This window comes from Hippocampus bargibanti, linkage group LG17 (assembly GCF_051943395.1).
Source record: "Hippocampus bargibanti isolate YZ-2025 linkage group LG17, ASM5194339v1, whole genome shotgun sequence".
Taxonomy (NCBI): Eukaryota; Metazoa; Chordata; class Actinopteri; order Syngnathiformes; family Syngnathidae; genus Hippocampus; species Hippocampus bargibanti.
In genome coordinates, this window is record NC_142750.1 from 14086730 (window position 1) to 14109254 (window position 22525).

General features: G+C 45.5%; 1 protein-coding gene across 3 annotated transcripts in view; it reads left to right on the forward strand.

The window, feature by feature from the left end:
• Nucleotides 1-22525, forward strand: part of grin2ba (glutamate receptor, ionotropic, N-methyl D-aspartate 2B, genome duplicate a) — a 117530-nt gene that overhangs the window by 12466 nt on the left and 82539 nt on the right. For 2 of the 3 annotated variants that reach the window (XM_089018237.1, XM_089018236.1), the window contains exon 4: nucleotides 20610-21209. The exons of the other annotated variant lie outside the window; for it this stretch is intronic. In XM_089018237.1, the coding sequence (XP_088874363.1) occupies nucleotides 20610-21209 (600 nt within the window). The remainder of the gene's footprint in view (nucleotides 1-20609; nucleotides 21210-22525) is intronic. 3 annotated transcript variants of the gene reach the window in all.

The window sequence follows — 22525 nt, forward strand, 5'->3', positions numbered from 1 at the left end:
GAAAGGTTCGTCTGCCGAACATTTATTTCCCATAAGAAACCATTAAGAATGAGAATAATGCGTTCCCAGGTCCCCATCAAACATACATTTCGACTAAACAAGCCTTAAAACTACACAAAATAGACCTTATCTTATGCATAATAAATGTGCAAGACAGAAACACACTTCGGCACACGGAGCAATGGTCGACTTAACATACTTGTAGTGGAACGCTAAGTCACACAAACGCACACCTCGTTCGTGTTTCTCAGAATCAAAATCATCTTTATTGCCAAGTATGTAGAACACACAAGGAATTTGTTACCGGTAGAACACGCTGCACTAGTATCGTCGTCAAAAAAAAAAAAAAAAAACTGCTAAGTGGCACTATACACTTCCATTTTGGCTACTGTTGAAAGAGTTCAAAGAGTTAATGGCGACGGCGGGAAGAAGCTGTTTAAATGTCTGCTGGATTTAGTGCGCATGGTTCTCGATGATCTTCTTCAGCTCGACCGTCATTTTGTTTTGTGTCCTCTTCGGCTGAACACTAGCCCGCGGTGGGGTCTTTTTCCGTCCCATCATAGCAAAAGTATCCTTGATAACAAACCACGTATGCACTCAAGGAAAGGGATGATGAAAACAAGTCCGCCAGCCACCACGGCGCTGTTCGATTGTGCGGTTTGGTGTTCTTCCGCCGAGAACTAGTCCGCCGGCCACCGCGGCGCTGTGTGGTTTTGTTCGTCCGCTGCCCGAAAACTAGTTCGTATGCCAAGATTATATTCTCGCAAATGTAATGTTCGTAAGGCGAAAAGTTCGTGAGCTAAAGCGTTTGTAAGTCGAGGTATCACCGTATTACAATTTAAAGATATAGTCGGTCTTTGCTTGCGAATTTGCATCTTCTCAGCTTTATTTTCCATGTTCTTTTTTTCCCACTGCTTGTCCTTTCACCCCTCAGCCCTGCACCCCTTTTTCATGCAAAATGTTGAATATTCATCTGTGGTTTTTTTGAAGAATAATTTGGGTTTGTAAAAAAAAAAAAACAGAAAGAAAAGACATATAATTGAAATATACCTTTTTTTTTCAATTTGCCCTCCCCAAATTGTTTATATTGTTAAATGAATGACAATTGTGGGCCGGCCACCAGTTAGCCCTTCCATCATTAGTCGAAGCGCCCTCATTTTTAGAATCGAATCTCTGTGGAGCGAGGTTGCCAAATCTAACACGACCAAACAATTATTTCCACTCCATTGGAAGTGTACTTTCAAAGTAAACATACATTAAAGTGAACTATTTAAGTTACAATGCTCCTGAAAAATTAATGACTTTGGTTATCATTATATTGCATCCCATTTTCAACTCCTTTGAATGGCCGCATTCAGATTTTGTTAGCCGAACCCCCGCAATGTTACCTTCGGGGGCAGATGAAGATACGCCGTCCTTCTGTTACTTCCGAGAGGTGTTATTTCTTGCAAAGTCTTCACAACATATGACCATATCTAGCCCCTACATTCTTCTTCTCACTTCTGTGAGCAAGTCCTGCGTTTGCGCCATGCACGGAACCGAGGCAACATTTGAAAAGGTGTCTTAGCCTCAGAGAAGTGAGGCGGATGACAAGTCGGCTGCGGTGTAAACATCGCTGCAAAAATGGGGGTTAAAAAAAGGGAATTTTTTCCTCCCTGTCCGACATGCAAAGGTCTGGAGAGCTCGCAAGAAGCGAAATACTCCGCAAATGGACAAAGGTTTCATATTCTTAAGGCCGTCCATTTTCTGTCAGTTACATTTCCTTTAATATTGTCTTTGCCGTTTTTTGGTCTTTCAAAATCTTACCCCCCCCCCCGGCCACGCCCGCGCACACTCGCGTGCACTTAAGCTTATTTTTAATGATATCTCTGTATCAAGGGATTCTCTAATGGCAGCAGCAGCTTTGCCCGTTAGACCAAAGCAAATTCCATCATTTCAAGGGGAATGTTTTTTTTTTTTTTTTTTTTTTTTTTGCAACGTAAGCCATTTTTTTGACACCTCGTAATATTTTAAAGCCAATATCGACGCCGTAGCCATTTCGTCCCTTTTTTCCCCCCACAGGTCGCAGGTCAAAGTGATGCATCGTAAAATGTTCAGCAGGATAGGACTTTCTGGGGCTAATCGCTCAGTAAAAAAACTCACTGCTTCTCCCCCCCAAAAAAAAAAAAATTAATGCGCAGTTATGATTCATATTGTCGGATGGGAAATAATTTCTTTATTTTTATGGTTGTAGTTCTTGATGATGTACGGACTTTTTATGACTCTAGTGCTGTTTAGTAATGTGTTTGCTGCGTACAAAATATCCCCCCCCCCACCCAAAAAACTCCAACAAAAACAAACAAAACAAAAACAATCTTAATGAGAAAATGAACCAATAGTGTTGGTTTAATTAGCATCAATTGCAGACAACCCCCCACACACACACACACAACTCCATGCTTGCTTGCACACTCTTAGACACTTACGCTATGTTATCCGCGGACAGTCGCGACCACCTCGCTGTGAGAAACGAGACGTCCCCCCCCCCCCCCCCCCCACCCGCCTCCCCCAAGCCAGCCCCCGCGGACACGCTCCCTGTGGTGGATAGAAGCCTGTGGCGAGGTCTTCATAAATCAAGACGCTTGCGCCGGCTCCTTTTTAATGAAAACTGAGTCAGGCCGCCTTGATTATGAATTGTACTCGTCCGCCACTGAATAGAATATACAGGCTCCGCTTGTCGACGCCCCCAACTCCGCTCCGATGCCCCCTCCCCACCTTGTCTTTCCTCTCGCATCAACTCTTCAATTGTCGGAAATGGAGAACTTTCGCAGCAGGCTTTGGCCACGCACAGCTGCCGAAGGTTGACAGTATTGAGAAATAGCCCCGGAGCTTCGCGGTTGTAATAATAATAATAAATGTAATAAGTCACAATACGGAGTGCGGCGCCACCGGGGTCAACGCCGTTTCGATCACGTCAAAGAGCCGGCCGGGAGGAGCCAAACGCGCCGCCACCTGCCGCCGTTCCTTTCTTCGTCGCTGCTGACGCACTTGCAAGCTTGCAGCGTTCGCGATACAAAGGACGTCGAAAAACCAATGGGGGTATCCATACGTTAGTGCACCTTGAAAAGGCGTCAAGGGCGTAGTGTGTCGGCATTTCATCGATCGACTTGTCTGTTGTATGTTTAGTTTTGGGAAACGCTAAACAATGCTACTTATGCTATAAAAAATCGGGCGTTCAAAGTTCGAGCAGATAGGCTCGAAACGGCTGGGGGTGACGTAAGTGTTCCAAAACCAAAAGGAGAATTGAGGAAGCCGTCATAACATTCGTTGCGGCTTTCAATCTCAAATTTGAAGACGTGCGTACGTTGCTGTGCAACGTCTTCCGTCGCGACTTGAGATGTCTTTTCCTCATATGAATCTCGGCACTCCAGAGCCGTTTGTGTCCATGGCAACTGGCACCGTATGGCCCCCGCACAACATTTGACAAAATGCTTCAAAATGTACCTTTTGCCTATTGTATTATTAGTATTTTTTTAATGAGCAGCCAAAATAGCAACAAGTCTGAAGACAAAAGGCTCGATGGACTCTGTTGTTCTTGTTTGTTCACCCAGCGTGTTGCCTTTTTGTTGAAATTATTGGCAGGCTTGCGTTGTTCATCAATGCGACAATTGAAATTCACTCCAAGCCGCGCCGCGGCAGCAATTTTTGGACCACAAACGTTTCGAATGTCTGTGCAGAGCTTGCTCATGTTTAACTGTGTCGGACACGAGACGCTACCGGTTTGGACTGGATTGGATTAGCCTTTTTTAGTCTCGCAGTGGAGACATTTACATTTCACAGCAGCAAAGGGATGAAAGTAAGGGGAAAGGAAAGGAAGAAGTGGAAAAACAAATACAGGCGCTGCTCTAAAGGCAGCCACACTTGCTGCGCCATCTTGAAGTCAAAAAACCCGACTTATTTTCCTTTCGACTTTTCCCCACAAGGGGTCGCCACAGTGAATCAGTGTCCTCCATCTTGTGTATTTATCAGGGCTTGGGACGGGCACGATAAGTGTCCCCTTGTGGCAACAGTACAAGCAACTCGATAAACTGAATAAAGATAAAGTAAAAGGCTCCCAAACACAAAATTGCAATGCTCTGATTTTACCGTGAAATGGGCATCTCTTTCCCTACATACATACATACATACATACATGCATACGTACGTATAGAAAAAGAAAATCCAGGAGCCGCTGTAAAGGCAGCCACTCTCACGGTGCCATCTTGAAGTCAAAAGAACAAAAAACAAAATAACAAATAATATGACAACACAAAGACACAAACAGTCACTTTCTTTGTCGTATGAAGCAGTTCTAGATGAAAGAAGATAAAGGTGTCCTTTTCACCAGTGGATCAGAGACATCATGATGGAATGTGCATTTCTGCTACAAGCTAAATGTTGCACTCTGACGAAGGCGGAAGTAGACGTCGAAACATGTCAGCTATTTGAACACCGACACTGTCTGTAAGTAAAGAATCTGCTTTAAATTAGATATCAAGTAGACAGGATGAACTTAGTGCAACGAAGCTAAATGTTGAAAGCAAACACGAAGCTGTAACATCCAAGAGATTGTCACACATCGCCCCCCCCCCCCCCCCACACCCCTCGGCTGAGTAACAATCGGGCAGAGAATCATTCTCTCGCTGCCCAGTCGTCCCTTACGCTGCCCAATGTAACACTCCAAGGACACGAGGGACACAAGGGACAGTGCAGGACGAGTTGAGCTCATTTACTGAGCACACGCAGGCATAATTCAGCGCAATTGCTCATTCTTCCCTTTTTGACGCGACGGTTGCGGAACAGATGAAAGCGCCCGCGGCTGTTTGGCGGCACGCCGGTCGCGCGTCTGAGGACGGAGACGAGAGCGTTATGTGTGCTCAACATCCTGGTCCACGACACCTCAGTCAGGCCCGAGGTCATAACAGAATCAAAACCGTTTCTTGCTGTCTCGGGAGGGGGGTGTACTACCTACTGGCAAATTATGTATGTAGTTATTTATTTTGTTAGTTATTTATTTATTCATTTTATCTTTTGCACATCAAGCCTCTCTTGCAGACATAAATGCAGTGATAGATACCTCGGCTTATGAACTTCATTTGTTCCCAGAAAGTGTAAGGCCAAAAGTGTGTCTTCCAAACATTAATTTCCCACTGGAAACCTTTAAAATGAGGATAATCTGTTTCCAGGTCACATAAAACATACATTTCTACTAAATAAGCCTTAAAACTACACAAAATAGACCTTATTTTATGTATAATAAATATGCTATTGCATTGTAATGAAAGAAATGGTACTGGGACGCTAAGTCACACAAATGCACACCTTGTTCGTGTTTCTCGATGACCTCCTTCTTCTGCTCGACCGTTATTTTGTCTTGTGTCCTCTTCGGCTGAACACTAGCCTGCGGTGGGGTCTTTTTCGCTCCCATAATAGCAAATGTATCCTTGATGACAAACCATGTATGCATCCCACATATGCACTCAGAGAAAGGGGGTGTGGAAAAATAGTCCGGCAGCCACGGTGGCGCTGTTCGGCCGTGTGGTTTGGTGTTCTCCTGCCGAAAACTAGTCCGCCAGCCATTGTGGCGCTCCGTGTGTTTCCCGAAAACTAGTTCGTATGCCAAGATCAGATTCTCGCAAATGTAATGTTCGTAAAGCGAAAAGTTTGTTAGCTAAAGCGTTCGGAAGCCGAGGTATCACTGTAAATTCAAGGCTTCAGATTGCGCAAGATACATTTGGTCTCTTCCCCTCTTTCTATTTACACACAAGTACCTCCCAAAGAGACGCTTAATCTTGTCAATGATTTGTGGTTTTCTCAGACAAATCCGTCTCCGCTCTCACCCATGCTGGCTTTTGTGTATATATATATATATATATATATATATATATATATATATATATATATATATATATATATATATTCCTGATACCGCCTCAGAAATGGAGCTACGATCAGTCACCTCCTCTACATGGATGACATCAAGCTGTATGCTAAGAGCGAAAGGGACATAGACTCCCTGATCCACACAACCAGGATCTACAGCAGTGATATCGGAATGTCATTCGGGCTGGAGAAATATAGTCGGATGGTGACTAAGAGGGGCAAGGTAGTCCACACTGAAGGGGTCTCACTCACTGAAGGAACAATAGCAGACATTGAAAACAGCTACAAGTACCTCGGTATACCACAGGCCAATGGCAACCTCGAATTAGCAACAAGGAAAGCGGCTACGACCAAATACCTCCAGCGGGTGAGGCAAGTCCTCAGAAGCCAGCTCAATGGCAAGAACAAGACCCGGGCAATAAACAGCTATGCCCTGCCAGTGATCAGATACTCTGCAGGAATAATAAGGTGGCCAAAGGAAGAGATTCAGACCACGGATGTTAAGACCCGAAAACTCCTCACCATGCACGGAGGGTTCCATCCCAAGTCCAGCACCCTGAGACTGTACACAAGCCGTAAGGAAGGAGGCCGGGGACTAGTGAGTGTGAGAGCCACTGTCCAGGATGAAACATCCAAGCTCCATGACTACATCAAAGAGAAGGCAGCAGCGGATGATGTACTCAGAGAATGTCTCAGACAATGGGGAACAGAGGATGAGGTGCTGGAAGAGGGACAATCATGGGAGGAAAAGCCCCTACACGGGATGTACCACCGAACCATAGCAGAAGTGGCTGATCTCAAGAAGTCCTATCAGTGGCTAGAGAGGGCTGGTCTAAAGGACAGCACAGAGGCACTCATCCTGGCTGCCCAAGAGCAGGCCCTGAACACCAGAGCCATAGAGGCAGGGATATACCACACCAGACAAGACCCAAGGTGTAGGTTGTGCAAAGAGGCACCTGAGACAATCCAACACGTAACTGCAGGGTGTAAGATGCTGGCAGGGAAAGCCTACATGGAGCGCCATAACCAGGTGGCTGGCATAGTCTACCGAAACATCTGTGCGGAGTATGGACTGGAAACCCCAAGGTCAAAATGGGAAACACCTCCCAAGGTGGTGGAGAATGACCGAGCAAAGATCCTGTGGGACTTCCAGATACAGACCGACAAGATGGTAATGGCCAACCAACCAGATATCGTGGTCATAGATAAAGGGGAAAGGAAAGCCGTTGTCGTGGATGTAGCGGTCCCGAGTGATGGAAACATCAGAAAGAAGGAACATGAGAAAATCGAGAAATACCAAGGGCTCAGAGAGGAGCTGGAGAGAGCCTGGAAGGTAAAGGTGACAGTCGTGCCTGTGGTGGTCGGAGCACTCGGGGCAGTGACCCCCAAACTCGACGAGTGGTTGCAACAGATCCCGGGAACAACATCGGATATCTTGGTCCAGAAAAGCGCAGTGCTGGGAACAGCACGGATACTGCGCAGAACCCTCAAGCTTCCTGGCCTCTGGTAGAGGACCCGAGCTGAAATGGGGACAGACACCATGTATATATATATATTTGTATTTTTGCTCACTTCCACCTCACTCGCCTCGGCACGGGAAACGTGCATCGTGTGTTACCAGGTGAGGCTCAGGGCGCTGTCCTCGCTTTAAATTGGTTTTATTGTTATCTTTTCACGGATTAGATCCACCATAATCTCGTCCATCTCATTCCGAGTTGTTATTTTTGGAGAGCGGGATGGCGTTGTTTTTGGATTAAAGCGTTTTTTTTGGGGGGAGGATGTGTAGTGAGAAACAACAAGGCTGCGCAGGGTGGGGTGTTTACTCTGAAGTGTGTCTGTGGTGGGTGTTGGACGGAAGCGGTTTTCTTGAAGGATTAGATCTTGCTTCCAAGTCATCCAAGTCAGCCTTTCTCGGGTATGATTGGTTATTCAACTATCTATCAACCCATTATCTGTACCACTTAATCCTCACTGGCGTCGCGGGGGGTGCTGGAGCCCATCCCAGCCATCTTCGGGCACCAGGCAGGTGAATTGGTTGCCATCCAATCGCAGGGCACACAGACACAAACAACCATTCGCTCTCACACTCACACCTGGGGACAAATTAGAGTGTTCAATCAGCCTGCCATGCATGTTTTTTGAATGTGGGACGAAACCGCAGGACCCGGAGAAAACCCACGCGGGCCCGGGGAGAACAAGCAAACCCCACACAGGACTGGGACTGGAACTAGTCATGGTGAAATGAGGCATTATGAAGCAATGAGGCTTTCCATCCAAATGGTTTATTTTTTGGCCAATGCATCATGGGGCTTAATTTGCACATCATGTGGATAATAAATGTCATGTCAGAGAGACAGTGATTAAAATTCTACCATGGATTAAATGGGGTCAAAATATATGGAAGAGAATTAGGGCCAACGAAGAAAATAAAATAGCGATGGCAGGATTCTCACTTTTATCTCAGAATTCAGACTTTAAAGTGAGAATCCTTACTTTTGTCATGATCTGGTTGGTGACCAACGGGGGGCGCTGTCGGCCCCGCCTGCACCTGCACAGGTGCTGGTCATCCGATCAGATTGGCGACCAACGGGTAGCGACGTCAGCCCTGCCTGCAGCCTCGCAGGTGCTGGTCGTTATAATCACTGACACTTAAAAGGACACCCGGCACGACCATCCGGTGTCGGTTCATTGTTTGCTGCATGTTTGTTGCATCCTGTGCATGTGTTTGTTTAACCTTGGCGGACTTTTACTTTTGGTCTTCTTTTGCTACTTTGTATTTTTTCCATTCAGTTGATTTTGATGTTTTACATTTTGTTCCTGCTGACCTTTATTTTAATACAATTTGTCAAACAACCTCCTGCTCCCTTCTGCCTGCTTTTTGGGATCCGCACCCGCCATCAGCACCTTGAAAAACGTGATAACTTTAAAGGCAGCATTTTGAGATGAGTCAGGATGATGATGATGATGATGATGATAATAATAATAATAATAATACAGTAATACCTCAGTTCACGAACTTAATTGGTGCCCAGAAAGTGTGTGTAAGGCGAAAAGTTCATCCGCCCAACATTTATTTCCCATAAAATACCATTAAAAATGAGAATAATCTGTTCCCAGGTCCCCATAAAACATATTTTTCTACTAAATAGGCCTTAAAACGACACAAAATATACCTTATTTTATGTACAGTATAATAAACGTGCTATTGTATTGTAATAATTAAAATAAACTGTTATATATAATAAAGTCATTTTATTTACCTTTGTGATGGTCGTTGATGTAGTTGCGTCTTGATGATAATCGAGTGAAGTTGCCATTCTTTCTCGGTGATCATACCCTCATTCACACTGTCCCCTGCTAGCTGCTTTTTGTTAATCCAAATCAACAGACGATTTTCAACCTCTTCTATTGCCCGAGACCGTTGCTTAGACAACACAGAAACACCCTTAGCCGCATGTAGCAATGGTGGATTTAGCATACTCGTACTGGGACAGCTAACTCACACAAACGCACACCTCGTCCGTGTTTTTCAATGATCTTCCTCTGCTCTACCCTAATTTTCTTTTGTGTCCTCTTCGGCTTAACACCAGCCTGTGGTGGGGTCTTTTTTGGTCCCATAATAGCAAAAGTACTCCACTCGGTAACAAACCACGTCTGCGCTCAAAGAAAGGGGGTATATTGGAACCTGAGGAAACTTTGGCATCTTACGATGTGACTTCTCTCTTCACATCTGTCCCAACAGACTGCTGGCGGACGTTTCTCTGCAATAAAGAACCAAACTTAAAGCGGACCACATCTGCCAATTATTGGAAATCTGCCTTAATACTACGTATTTTCAATGTAGAGAGAAATTTTACAAACAAATTCATGGTTGAGCTATGGGCTCACCAGTTTCACCCATAGTGGCTAATCTATACATGGAAGAGATGGAGAAACAGGCCCTCACATCCTTCCCGGGGACAAAACCTCCACACTGGTTTAGATATGTGGACGATACTTTTGTCATAATTAAAAAAAAACAAGAAATTCAATCCTTCACAGATCACATCAACATTAAATTGACTCGTGAGGACATTAAAGAGAACCAACTAGCATTTTTGGATTGGAAAGTCATTATAAAAGAGGACAGGAAAGTAATTCTAAAAGAGGACAGAGCGCTAAAAACAGAAGTCTTTAGGAAGGCTACGCACACTGACCAATACTTACTTTTCGATTCTAACCACCCTTTACAACACAAACTAGGAGTTATCAGAACCCTCCAGCATAGGGCTAAACTAATACCAACTAGCATTGAAGGTAGAGAAAAAGAGTCAAAACATATCAGGAGAGCACTCACTAACTGTGGGTACCCTCAGCGGTCATTCAACAAATGTCAGAAAGAAAGAATAGGGAATGAAACCAAAAATTCTCAAGATACAAAAAGGAGAGGAGTAGCAGTACCTTAGATTGCAGGAGTTTCTGAAAAACTACAAAGAGTCCTTTGGCAACACAAAATTCCAACTTATTTCAAACCGATAAACACGTTAAGGCAAAAATTGGGGAGACTCAACAAATTCTCAAAAAAATACTTTATCAACATGGCAGGGATAATACTAGTGGGCCTCAATCGGCAGTACATTTGCACCTAAAAGCTAGCAACCACTCATTTGACGACAATGAGGTTAAAATCTTAGCAAAAGAACATAGATGGTTTGAAAGGGGAGTAAAAGAAGCGATTTTCATAAAACAACTAAATCCTTCATTAAACCAGTTTGGTGGGGTGAGGTTCAATTTGGCTCGTTCGTACAATAGCCTGCTTAGGCAAAATAGGATTGAGAATACTGTCGAGGTGATACCGGTGGAAGTGGGGCAATCAGTCGTTAGTCAGAACAATCAGTGGAGCGGCAGGGGGTAGTCCTCTCCTCCCCCCAACCTGAGAGCAGGGACGTATCATAGCAGAGTCCGGCACCGCCATGTCTGGACATTAGGGATATATATATATATATAGGGCCTAAACTACCAGTAAGACTTTAGTTTTCTATCGCAGTTTCTTGGATAAAAAGCGAAACGTCCGACACCTTCAAATTTGTACAGATGACGGCCGAAGAAACCTTTTCATCGATGGATCACTCCTGTACGACTGAGAGCTTACACAGACGTATTGACTGATGAGTTTCATTTTCAGCTCTCAATTCTCGAGCTAATTTTACACATTTCAATTAGCCTCCAGGTATTCTCGAGTCAGACGCTGATTAGAAGCTGCGGGGACTTGGTCTTCGCAGTCAGAGCTTTGCGCGACGCCCGCCACTGTACCCTTTTTTTTTTCCTCTCGCATGATCATTACGATTTTCTTTGGAACGCATTTTCTTTGAACACGCGTGTGCCTCTCTCTGCATGTGCCTTTGAATAGCCCCGACTCAAACGCTGGTGTTCAGGTGTGCTTTTTAAAATGCAACACCTTATTTCGATATCGAGCTAGCTACCTTGCTACATATCTATTTGATATCTATTTGCTAACTAGCTATCTAGCTGGCTACCTACCTAGCTATCCATTTGCTTTCTATTAGCTATCTATATAGCTATATTATTTGTTATTTAGTTTTTTTCTTCTTTTGACTTCAAGATGGCGCCCCGAGAGTGGCTGCCTTTCCAGCAGCTCCTGTATTTTGTTTTTCTACTTCTTTCTTTCCTTTCCTCTCCCTTTCATAACTTTGCTGCTGTGAAATGTAAATTTCTGCACTGCGAGACGAATAAAGATACATAAAATCCAATCTAGCTTGCTAGCTATTAGTTATCCATGAGCAGGCTAGCTAACTTTTTATCTATTTCAGTTATTCCAGGTTGAGTAAACGCTGGCACGTGTGGCTGCCGCTGCTCACCCATAGAAAAAGACATATCCTGTGACTGTAAAGTGACCTTGAGTTTTGAAAGGTGCTTATAAATGACATTTATTGTTGTTATTATTTCGCGATTGCTTCCATTATTTACATTTTCAAATAATCGCTTAGGTGACATTTTTTTGCAAACTCCCCAATGCCCCATTAGTGGTGAGCTACTTTCAAAACAGATCCGCAGGCTAGTTGGGAAGTCCTCGTGCACGCAGGCATGGCGTCAATACATTGTACTTTTTCATAATGTTGAGGCTGGCGAGTGTATATTTATAAACGCATTCAAATGCGACTATTCGGTTCATAAAATAAGTAGGGAACGAGTGCAAAGGCGTAATTATAGACCCAAACAGGAAGCCGCAGTGCTCCCCATTTCTTTCCACCGTAACCATAATTAAATCATTTATGACCACCATTAGGCTCTGTAAATATCTTCATGAAGTGGTTTTTGCAATTGTATGGATGAAAATGACACAGCGTCACTCGGCTTCAGTCACAGTATGTACAATCAAGGGAGGCTTTTGTGTGCGTTGCGACGACCTTGATTAGCGGGATTGAAAATCACGCCGAGGTTGTGAGCAAGTGTTTTCGTTCCCAACGCTTGGTTGCACTTACGTGAGTGATAAAGCGAGCGTCGCATCTCACGGCCAATCCGATGAACTTTTCACACCTTGTCAGGGCTTTCCATTTCTTCTGTGTGTCATAGTTTGTTCGATAAGAATGTTTAATTTTTAAAAGGTGTGAGATTAATCCTTAAAATGCGTGATCTGAATTCCTCCTCCTCGCCTTGGAGTATAGCTAGCGCTAGCAAAAGGGTTCTCGTCCAAGATGGCGCAGAGTACGCAGCTGTTAGCAAGTGCTCTGACGAGCCTTGCTTGTTTTGGTTGTTTTTGTGTTTGCTTTTGTCACTTGGTGTTGTTGCGCCTCATGTGGAACGGATACGGATTGTTTCTCAGCATTTTTGACCACGACATTCTTTAAGGAGGTGCCCGCGCTGAGTGGTTGCGCCTTTTCAGCAACGCACTGTTTTTGACTGGGAGGAATGTCGATGCCATTTTGACTGTCATGCCTGGACAGCTCTTGGACGATTGTACTTTTTTTGCGCCTGGAATGAGCAGCAATTTCACAGCCTCGCTTTGTTCAGCAGAAAGGTCAGTGCTGTGAGACAGTCTGCGGTTGGATGCAAGCTCGGCTTGAGGAGCCCGCGATAAGAAGAAAGGAGCGTCAGCGCAGAGCTGTCGTGGCTTGGAATTGAAGCGGATATACATGGAACAGGAGAAGGGGGACAATATATTTTCATCAATGTTTGCTTTCAACATTTAGCCTGTAGCAGACGTGCACATTTCACCACGACGTCCCTTATCCACGAGTGAAAAGGACTCTTTGATCATCTCCTCTTTCATCTGGAACTGCTTCGTTCGACAAAGGGGGTGCAGAAAGTGCTTAAGGGTGAATGTATGTCTCTGTCTTTGTGTTGTGTCACATTATTTGTTATTTAGCCTATTTGTTGTTTTGACTTCAAGACGGCGCCACAAGAGTAGCTGCCTTTACAGCGGCTCCTATATTTTTGTCTACTCATTTCTTCCCTTTCTTCTTCCTTTCATAAATTTGCTGCTGTGAAATGTAAATGTCTCCATTGAGAGACTAATAAAGGCACATCCAATCCAATCCGATAGCGACAGTACAGATAGCCCCGTGTGTCTGTTCGAAATGTTCCTTCCAAATCATTTTAACGTCGATACTTTGGCCGCCATTACAAGGTGTAGAGATAGTGTCTGCTGTCCTGTTCTGCCACCCCCTCGTTCCTCCCCCCCAAAAAAAGAGTGAATATTTGCCCTCCTCCTGTTTTTATGCTAATCCCTCCATGGACAAACCTGGACACTTAAATATGCCATGAGGAGAGGCTGATGAAAGAGTGCGAATGCCGCAGGTAGATAAGTGGAAAGAAATGAGAGGAAGCCTTGTTCAGATGGACAAAAATGATAAAGGAGAGAGAGAGAGAACTGAATTGAAATGAAACATATAGTCAGCAATTGGAAAGGAAGTGTGCGATGGCAGCTTCGCTTTCCTGTCTTGTTGTATTTTTTTTTTCGAACCAGACGGCATCCTGAAAGTGGCTTGGTTCTGAGGTGAATGTGCGCGTGAAGGCTGCTCTGATTCACTGCGGGGGCTGTTTGAGTGGCTCTTTCCAAACAAAACACACATGCACAAAGTCTTCCACCTCCACAGATTGGACGCATAAATATTTATCGCAACAGTTTGGAACGAATCGGTGCATAAAGCCAAGATCCCGCAGATATGTTGATGTTTCGGCCGGCCGGGTCAAGCAGTGACTCGGCTGTCCGGCTCATCCCTTTATCGGTATGCGGCGCAGTGACCTGACGCCGTCTCCAGAGCAGAGAGAGGTCACCTTCTCAAAAGCCTCCCACAAACTGAGGAGCGGTTTTCACATTCTCATGTGCCATCTGCCCGTTAAATGAATGGCATAACGAAACCATCTCAAATCGCAGATCGCAGGCGAGGTTACTTTTTTGAAAGGGTGAAGGGGGGAGGAAAAACCACATTTTTCATCTGTACGTAAGCATGCATTTATGTACTGTCCTCCACAAATGCACAAACCGTTTTGCAGCTTGCCCCATGCGGATTTATTGCCGTCAAAGCAGCACATGTTGCTATAGGAACAGAGTGCAGTTCACTTATATATATATCAAAGTCAAAGTCAGCTTTATTGTCAAATATGCGAATCTGCATGACATCCAGCACAGGTGAAATGACTGTCCTCTCGGACCCAGCGTGCAAGGCACTTAGAATGACTTGAACAAACATAATAAACATGAAAACACCAATTTGCCAGGAGAGGGGAGCCGCTGCATGTTCACACGCCGCCATCTTGGGAAAAACACAGAGAGTCATTCATTGCTGTAACCTCTTTGTGATGACATGAAGCAGTTCTAGATGAAAGAGGAGAGGATCAAAGCATCCATTTCAGCAGTGGATCAGGGACGTCATGGTGGAATTTGCATGTCTACTACAAGCTAAATGTTGAAAGCGAATACGAAGCTGTAGCATCCATTGACGAAAAGACATTGTCTCACATCTCCTGTCCCACATAAATCCGATTCAATTCCAAGCTGCGACAGTTCTACGCAACGGCGCTCTGCGCTCACGTTCCTTTCTTCTTGTTGCGGGCTCCTCAAGCCATGTATGCATCCAACCGCAGACTGTCCAACTCACCGACCTTTCCCCTGAACAAAGCGGGGCTGTGACGATGCTGCCCAGTACAGGCTACAGGCCATTCTATCTATCTATCTATCTATCTATCTATCTATCTATCTATCTATCTATCTATCTATCTATCTATCTATCTATCTATCTATCTATCTATCTATCTATCTATCTATCTATCTATCTATCTATCTATCTATCTATCTATCTATCTATCTATCTATCTATCTATCTCTTAATATCTATCGATAGACCTCAACTTACGAACGCCTTATAATACGAACTTTTCATCATGCGCACGTCAAATGTATGAAAATTAAGCCTTATAATAAGCACTATTTTCATAATACACACCCACCAGGGCCGGTCCATCAAGCACACGACCTTCGGATCTGGCGAAAGTGATCTTCGGCAGAAGCACGACCGAACAGCGCTGCAGCCGGCGCTACTTTCCATACCCCTTCTCATTGAATCAGAATCAGAATCAGAATACCTTTATTCGTCCCGCAATGGGGAAATTTGCAGTCCACAGCAGCAATTGAAGAGGGATGGGGTTGGGGTGGGAGTGAAAGGATAGAAAACAAGATATTCTAAGCATAACAAAATAAAAATGTCAACTGTATACTGTGCAAATGTAGATGTGCAAAAACCGTTCTATAAACAAGACTGTACATAGTGCAGAATCAAGAGATGCATTTAGATATATTGCAACAACCCATATTTACAAGTGTCCAGTTTTTTTTTTTTTTTTTTTTTTTTTTCACATGTGATCATTGGGAATTGTGAAGCCTGACAGCAGTCGGTAGGAACGAGCGGCGGTACCTCTCCTTCTTGCAGCGCGGGTGTAATAGTCTCTGGCTAAAGGAGCTACCCAGAGCTGTCAGGATGGGCAGGAGGGGGTGGGAGGGGCTGTCCGTCATAGCTTTTAGTTTAGCTAGCGTCCGTCTGTTGCCCACCTCCTCAAGAGAGTCCAGCGAGCAGCCCACGACAGAACTGGCCCGCTTGACAAAGCGCTCCAGTCTTTTTCTGTCCCGGGTGGTGATGCTGCCTGACCAGCAGACAATGCCATAGTGGATGGCTGATGCCACCACAGAGTCATAGAAAGTCTTTAGGAGTGACCCCTGAACTCCAAAAGACCTCAGTTTCCTGAGGAGGAAGAGGCGACTCTGTCCCTTTTTGATTAGGGCATCCGTGTTTGTTGTCCAGTCCAGTTTATTGTTGAGAGTAACACCCAGGTACTTGTAGGAGGTCACCCTCTCAATGTCCGAACCCTGGATGTTCAATGGTGCAGGTGACGATTGTTTCCTGCAGAAATCCACCACCAGCTCCTTGGTTTTGCCAGTGTTGATCTGGAGGTGATTCTGCTGGCACCAGTCCACAAAGTCCTTTGTCAGTCCCCTGTACTCCCTATCGTCTCCCTCTGTAATGAGGCCGACAATAGCTGAGTCGTCAGAGAACTTCTGAAGGTGGCAGGTTGGGGTGTTGTAGTTGAAGTCCGAGGTGTAGAGGGTGAAGAGGAATGGAGCCAGGACTGTTCCCTGCGGCGCTCCGGTGCTGCAGAGAAGCCTGTCCGACTCACAGTTCTTTACCCTCACGTACTGTGGCCTGTTTGTGAGGTAGTCTGTAATCCAGGATGTGAGGTGATGGTCGACTCCGGCATGCTGCAGCTTGTCCCCCAGTAGACTGGGCTGGATGGTGTTGAAGGCACTGGAGAAATCGAAGAATGTGATCCTCACCGTGCTCCCAGCATTCTCCAGGTGCAGCAACGCCGTATGGAGGAGGTAGATGATGGCATCCTCCACACCGATGCTGGGCTGGTAGGCAAACTGCAGCGGGTCCAGCGATGAGCTTGCCAGCGGTCGCAGGTGGGCGAGGACGAGTCTCTCCAGCGTCTTCATCAGGTGAGACGTCAGCGCCACCGGTCTGTAGCTGTTGAGCTCTTTGGGGTTGGCAATCTTGGGCACTGGGACCAGGCATGACGTTTTCCACAGCTGTGGAACTCTGCCCAGCTTCAGGCTCAGGTTGAACAAGTGCTGGACAATGTCACACAGCTGGTCGGAGCAGGTCTTGAGGAGTCGGGAACTGATGTCATCCGGACCTGCTGCCTTCCTCACCTTCATCCTCCTCAGTTGGTTCCTCACCTGCGCAGTTGTGACAGACAGGCAGGAACCAGGAGGCAGAGTGGCGGCTGAGGGTGTGGCAACGGTTGGGAGGGCAGTTGTTGGTTGCGGAAAGCTGGTCGTGAGAGGGGGCAGGGAGAGTAAGGCCACAGTGAGAGTTGGTGCAGGTGCAGCTACAGGTGAAGTTGACGGTGGGCCGGGGGCGGCTGGCGTCTTGTCAAACCGATTGAAAAAGCGGTTGATTTCATCTGCCCAGTCCTTGTCTTTTTCGTGCAACCGAATGCAACCGTCGATCGCCTCCTTGGAGCTTTTTGCTGATAATCTTACTATTATGGGACCGGAAACTAAACACCACAGGCTCGTGTTCAGCCTCAGTTCAAATGTGGTGCATTACTATGAATAAATTGAAGAAACTACCAGCCGTACACGTCTACTCTGCTCTGTTTATTTGTCATCCAAGACTTGGGGTGCGTTCAGGTTCGAGAATAGCGCACGACTTCTTATGACTCTAGGCTGTTTGGAAAGTATTGTCTAACTGAATGAGCGGTGAGAAACACTTGCCAACGTTTTTGTGTTGCTACACTTGAACGCACCCCCCTGTCAAGATGCGATAGAAGTGATTGTGATTGGCTACAGGGTAGAGTCATGTGTCACAGTAAGCCAATCAGAGCTAGTGTTTTCACACACACCGGAACAGCGTGTCAGTAGTCACGCTTAATTGTCACGTGCGAGTTGGCAGCTTGGGCGTGGCTGCCGCTCGCGACACTTCAATTTCATTTCATTTCAACGAGTCACTGTCACCTCACCAGTGACATGATTACGACGAAAGTGCATCGCTATGTCTTGTGCTCCAAAAGTTTGCTTTGCACAAAGTGATTGTTAGACGCGAGTGTGCCATTTTATTCGCCCCGCCCGCCTTCTTTTGTCGCGTTTTATTCCGCGTCCGTGGAATCATTGGACTCGCGCCTTTTGTTGTCATAAAATCTCTGCCGGCACCTACGGGACTCGAAGTGAATGCAGATGACATCGAGGAGCTTGTTGCTGACCATAATGAGGTCATCGACACAGAGAATTTGATTTGCCTTCAAGAGGACAAGCAGAAGCAGGCCATTCAACAGTTGATGCGCAGGCTTTTATTGAACAGTTCCATTCAGAAAAGGCGATGAGTCATCAACACGATGAATAATCATGTGATGCCTCAGTTTCGTAAGACCTTACAAGTCAGAAAGCAACAGGTGTCAATTAAGAGCCGTCAATGACCATCACAAATGTAAATAAAGTGACTTTATTATACGGTGCAGTGTATTTCTTTCATTACAATACAATAGCGCATTTATTATACATAGGATAAGGTAGGTTGTGTGTAGTTTTAAGGCTTATTTAGTTGAAAATGATATTTTATGGAGACCTGGGAACGGATTATTCTCAAAATAACTGTTTCCTATGGGAATTTTTTTTTAGATACACACTTTTTGCCTTACACACTCTGTCTGGGAACCAATTATGTTCGTAAGTTGAGGTCTAACTATATATATATATATATATATATACACATATATATATATACACAGTAAAGTCTCGTTATATTGATATCGGATATATCGATAGTCCCGGTTATATCGATACTATTTCTATGCACGCACGAAGGAAATTACATGCAAACGGGGTCGGATATATCGATAGTCCCGGTTATATCGATATTTTTTGAATATCGATATAACGAGACTTGACTGTATATATATATATATAACTTTTGAAAAAAGAAGCTGAATAACAATCTGTTTTTGTAAATTTGGGGAAATCCAAGAATTTTTTTTTTTTTTTTTTTAAATACAACAAATTTAAAATTTAAAATTGTTAAAAGGGAAAAAATAAAGTGAAATCTGCAGGGTTCAATTGGAGTTTTAAGTTGTAATACCAGCATTCACCACTAGTTGTCTGACTCTGCGCGCATGCGTGTGCGTCCGCAGCGAGTCTTGTTGTCTGTCACGTATCGCATGCGTCCATCAACTAAGCCCGAACTTGAATGCGGGCTCTTTTAATTGTTGCCATGGAAACAGAGTGAAGTCCAGATCCAAAGAGGGCACGAGTAGCTCTCTCGCCCTCTCACTGTGCGAGCCTCTCTTTCCAACGTCTCTGAAATGACTTTCTTCTTTGCTTTCATCTTTCTCGTGTCTCGTCAAGGTCCTCCTTTTAGTTTAGGCCCCGCGTCCTTTCTCCCACTATGTCCTCCCTCCTCCCTTTCTTTCTCTTTTCGGTTCTTCTCATTCCTCCCTTATTCCCTCCCCACACTTCCCGCCTCTCCGTCTTTCCCGAGGAGGTGGCGTGCAGTTGACTATGAACACAGAGACCCGTAATTAGAGCTGACGAACCCCCAGCAATTAGTTTTCCCTCAAGAAGTTGTTCTGTCATCGCCGCAAACGTCCCCTTTGTCTTCCTCACATTCTCTGTCCTGTTCTTCCCGTCCTGTCTGTCACTTCTTGTGTCATTGGCTGTCAGCCTTTTTGCCTGATTATGTATTTTTTTTTCCCGTCCCCATTCTTTGTTCCTACCATCTGCCTCCTGAATGCAATGGACGCGCACAACGCACCACGTTTCGAAGTGGTTACGCCACCACGTCCTCAGGCGTCCTGGGTCTCTCAGCCCACAAAGCCGCCGCGAACACGTCGCCACCTACTGTACACCTCCTCCGATGAGAGAAGTGCTGAATTGTCAATTCATTGGAAGTCTTTGAAGCGGCGGCGGATAGCATACGATAGGAGATGATAGCAGAGTTTTTCACAGGTGAAATCCTTGTGCGGGCTTCTAAAAACAACATCGATTCCACCAAAGGCCTTTTAAAGCACCTTAGTCAGAGGATGTGGGTGTGGGGAGGCAGCTGTCAATCATCTAATCCATTCTAGCATTAGTCACTTAATCGAAAGCTCACTTTGTTCCTGATCTTGTTTCAGAAGGTTTTTCATTCATTTGGGATCGGAAGAGGGTGGGGGGGCTGGTGGTGGTGATAAAGAACGTTTCTTCTGAGTGTTCTATTCTATGACAAAACACCTATTTCCTACTTCCCTTTCCCATGTCGAGAAACGGATATTTTATTCACCGGAAGAATTGATGTGCCCGTAACGCATCCCATAATGTCCCTTCTAAGAATTCCACACAAATGATTGATTCTTGAGCTGGTTGGATGTAAAGTATACGCCATCATATTAGGCACAAGTGTGTTTTATGCACTATTCATGTAGGCCAAGTGCTTGTCTTGTCCCTCTTGGCGTGTCTTTTTTGCGTGATTTTCTTCTTTTCCTTGACTCTTGACCCCATTGCGCTTGCAGACAGACGTTGACACGCGCTGATTCACCTCAGCCGCGTAGCCTCTCTGCAATCCACTTTGCCGAATCGATGGCGCACGCTTCTGCGTTCACGTCCATCTCATTTTCCGACTGCTTTCCAAGTTTGTTCAATGCTTTTAAGCCCACCCGACGCCTTTTTGTTCAATCTACAGGTATTTCTTTCCCGCTTCTCCACCATGCCCGTCAGCGGCTGCCCCTCGCCCCCTCGCATCCATGCAGGGATCTGCACCTACGCCCCCTCGGTTATCCAAGGGAGGCGAGCGCCGCTCCTCTACCCGGCCCCTCCTCCACCGCCGGGCCGCCGCAACGTCTCACCGGGCGTCCTCCTCTTACTGCTCTGCCTGATTCACCTGCCGCCCGCCTGTCAGTCGCGAAGAGAGAAGGGAGGCGGCCATTACATGCCCCTCCCTCCTCCGCACCGCGTGGCCCTTCCCAACATCCTGCGCGGCCTCAGCATCGCCGTCGTCCTGGTGGGCAACTCCAGTGAGATGGCGCTGGCCGGAGCTCGCGAGAAGGAGGACTTCCTGCACGCGGCGCCCAACGTGGAGATCCTGACCATGAATGAGACGGACCCCAAAAGCATCATTAAAAGCATCTGTGACTTAATGACGGAGCACTGGCTGCAGGGCGTGGTGTTTGGGGACGACACGGACCAAGAGGCCATCGCCCAGATCCTGGACTTCATTTCGGCCCAGACGCACATCCCGATCCTCGGGGTCCGCGGCGGTTCATCCATGATCATGGCTGCCAAGGTAGGACGCGATGGACCGATTCGTGCGCTGACCGTTCGCGGCTTTCGCTTTACTGAAGTCGTGAGAGATTTAGTTGGATTTCCGGGTTTGAAATGCAACGTTGCACCGGTTGCACCTCACAGGCGCGGTCATTTTGTTTGGAATTGGAGTTGTTTTCTTTCCGTAATGCCGCGCAAAGGCTTGCTGCTTTGCATATTAATTGGTGGTCAGCTTCTTCTTTCTCAGCGATTTTTCATTGATGAGTAAGTGGCGCATATTTTGGAATGGAAAGGAGCGGTGCTGGGCCGTCAGGGCCTGCAAGGCCTTCTCTGCTGGCCTAAAAATATCTGAATCACATTCTAATGTGAATTCTTCTGAAATAATTCCAGATTGTCTTCCAGCTTCCTTTCGTTGCTTTCCCCCTGTTGCTTCCAGATGTGTGTTTTCATATTGAAACATTTCACAATCCTATTTCAGCCGTCATTTGTTACCAGGGTCAGAAATCTACCTGGACACACTCACAATCAGTTCTGCGGGCCCTGCGGCATAAAAATCAATGTCCACGAAGCTGTTGCTTTAACCAATAAGACTTTGAGTTGGCAACTGAAGGCGCTGGAAACGTTACACATTTTGATTGACTAGTCACATGATTGGCAAGTCAGTACCCAATCATAGTATCACTAGCCGCTAGGTGACAAGAGCGTCCTGGCCAAAGCTAGCATACGGTATCTGTAGCCAGCTGCATAAGCAAATATATTGCCGTGTTGATTTAATAGCGGTTTTGTCAATCCACAATGACCGAAGGAGAAGAAATGGATGTGTTTGCAGTTTCAAGCCATTTTAGAGATTGACTTTTCAAGAATACTGTAGATCACAGGTGTCAAAGTCAAGGCCCGCGGGCCAAATCTGGCCCGCCACATCATTTTTTTCGGCCCGCGAAAGCAAATCAAACTTGTTAAATTCCATGTTGATTGCTAAAATCTGAGCCAAAATTTCATCTTTTTGGATGTCAACCACAATAAAAGTCATTATTCTTGACTTCAGATTTGAAAACGAGTTATTCATTCATTTGCTATATGCTCTATATGTGATATTTGAAGGGATTTAAACATTCTAATGGGTTCCCCAAATTCATAACGGCCCTCAAGAGGAAACCATAACTACAATGTGGCCCGCGGCAAAAAATGACTTTGACACCCCTGCTGTAGATGGACACCATTAAGGTTGGAAAGCTCAGAAGTCTGCAAAAATATCAAATCATATTGCAGGTTATCATAAATACACATGTTCATAGTAAAAAAAATTGAATAGCTTAATGACAGTATTTCTTCAAGTCA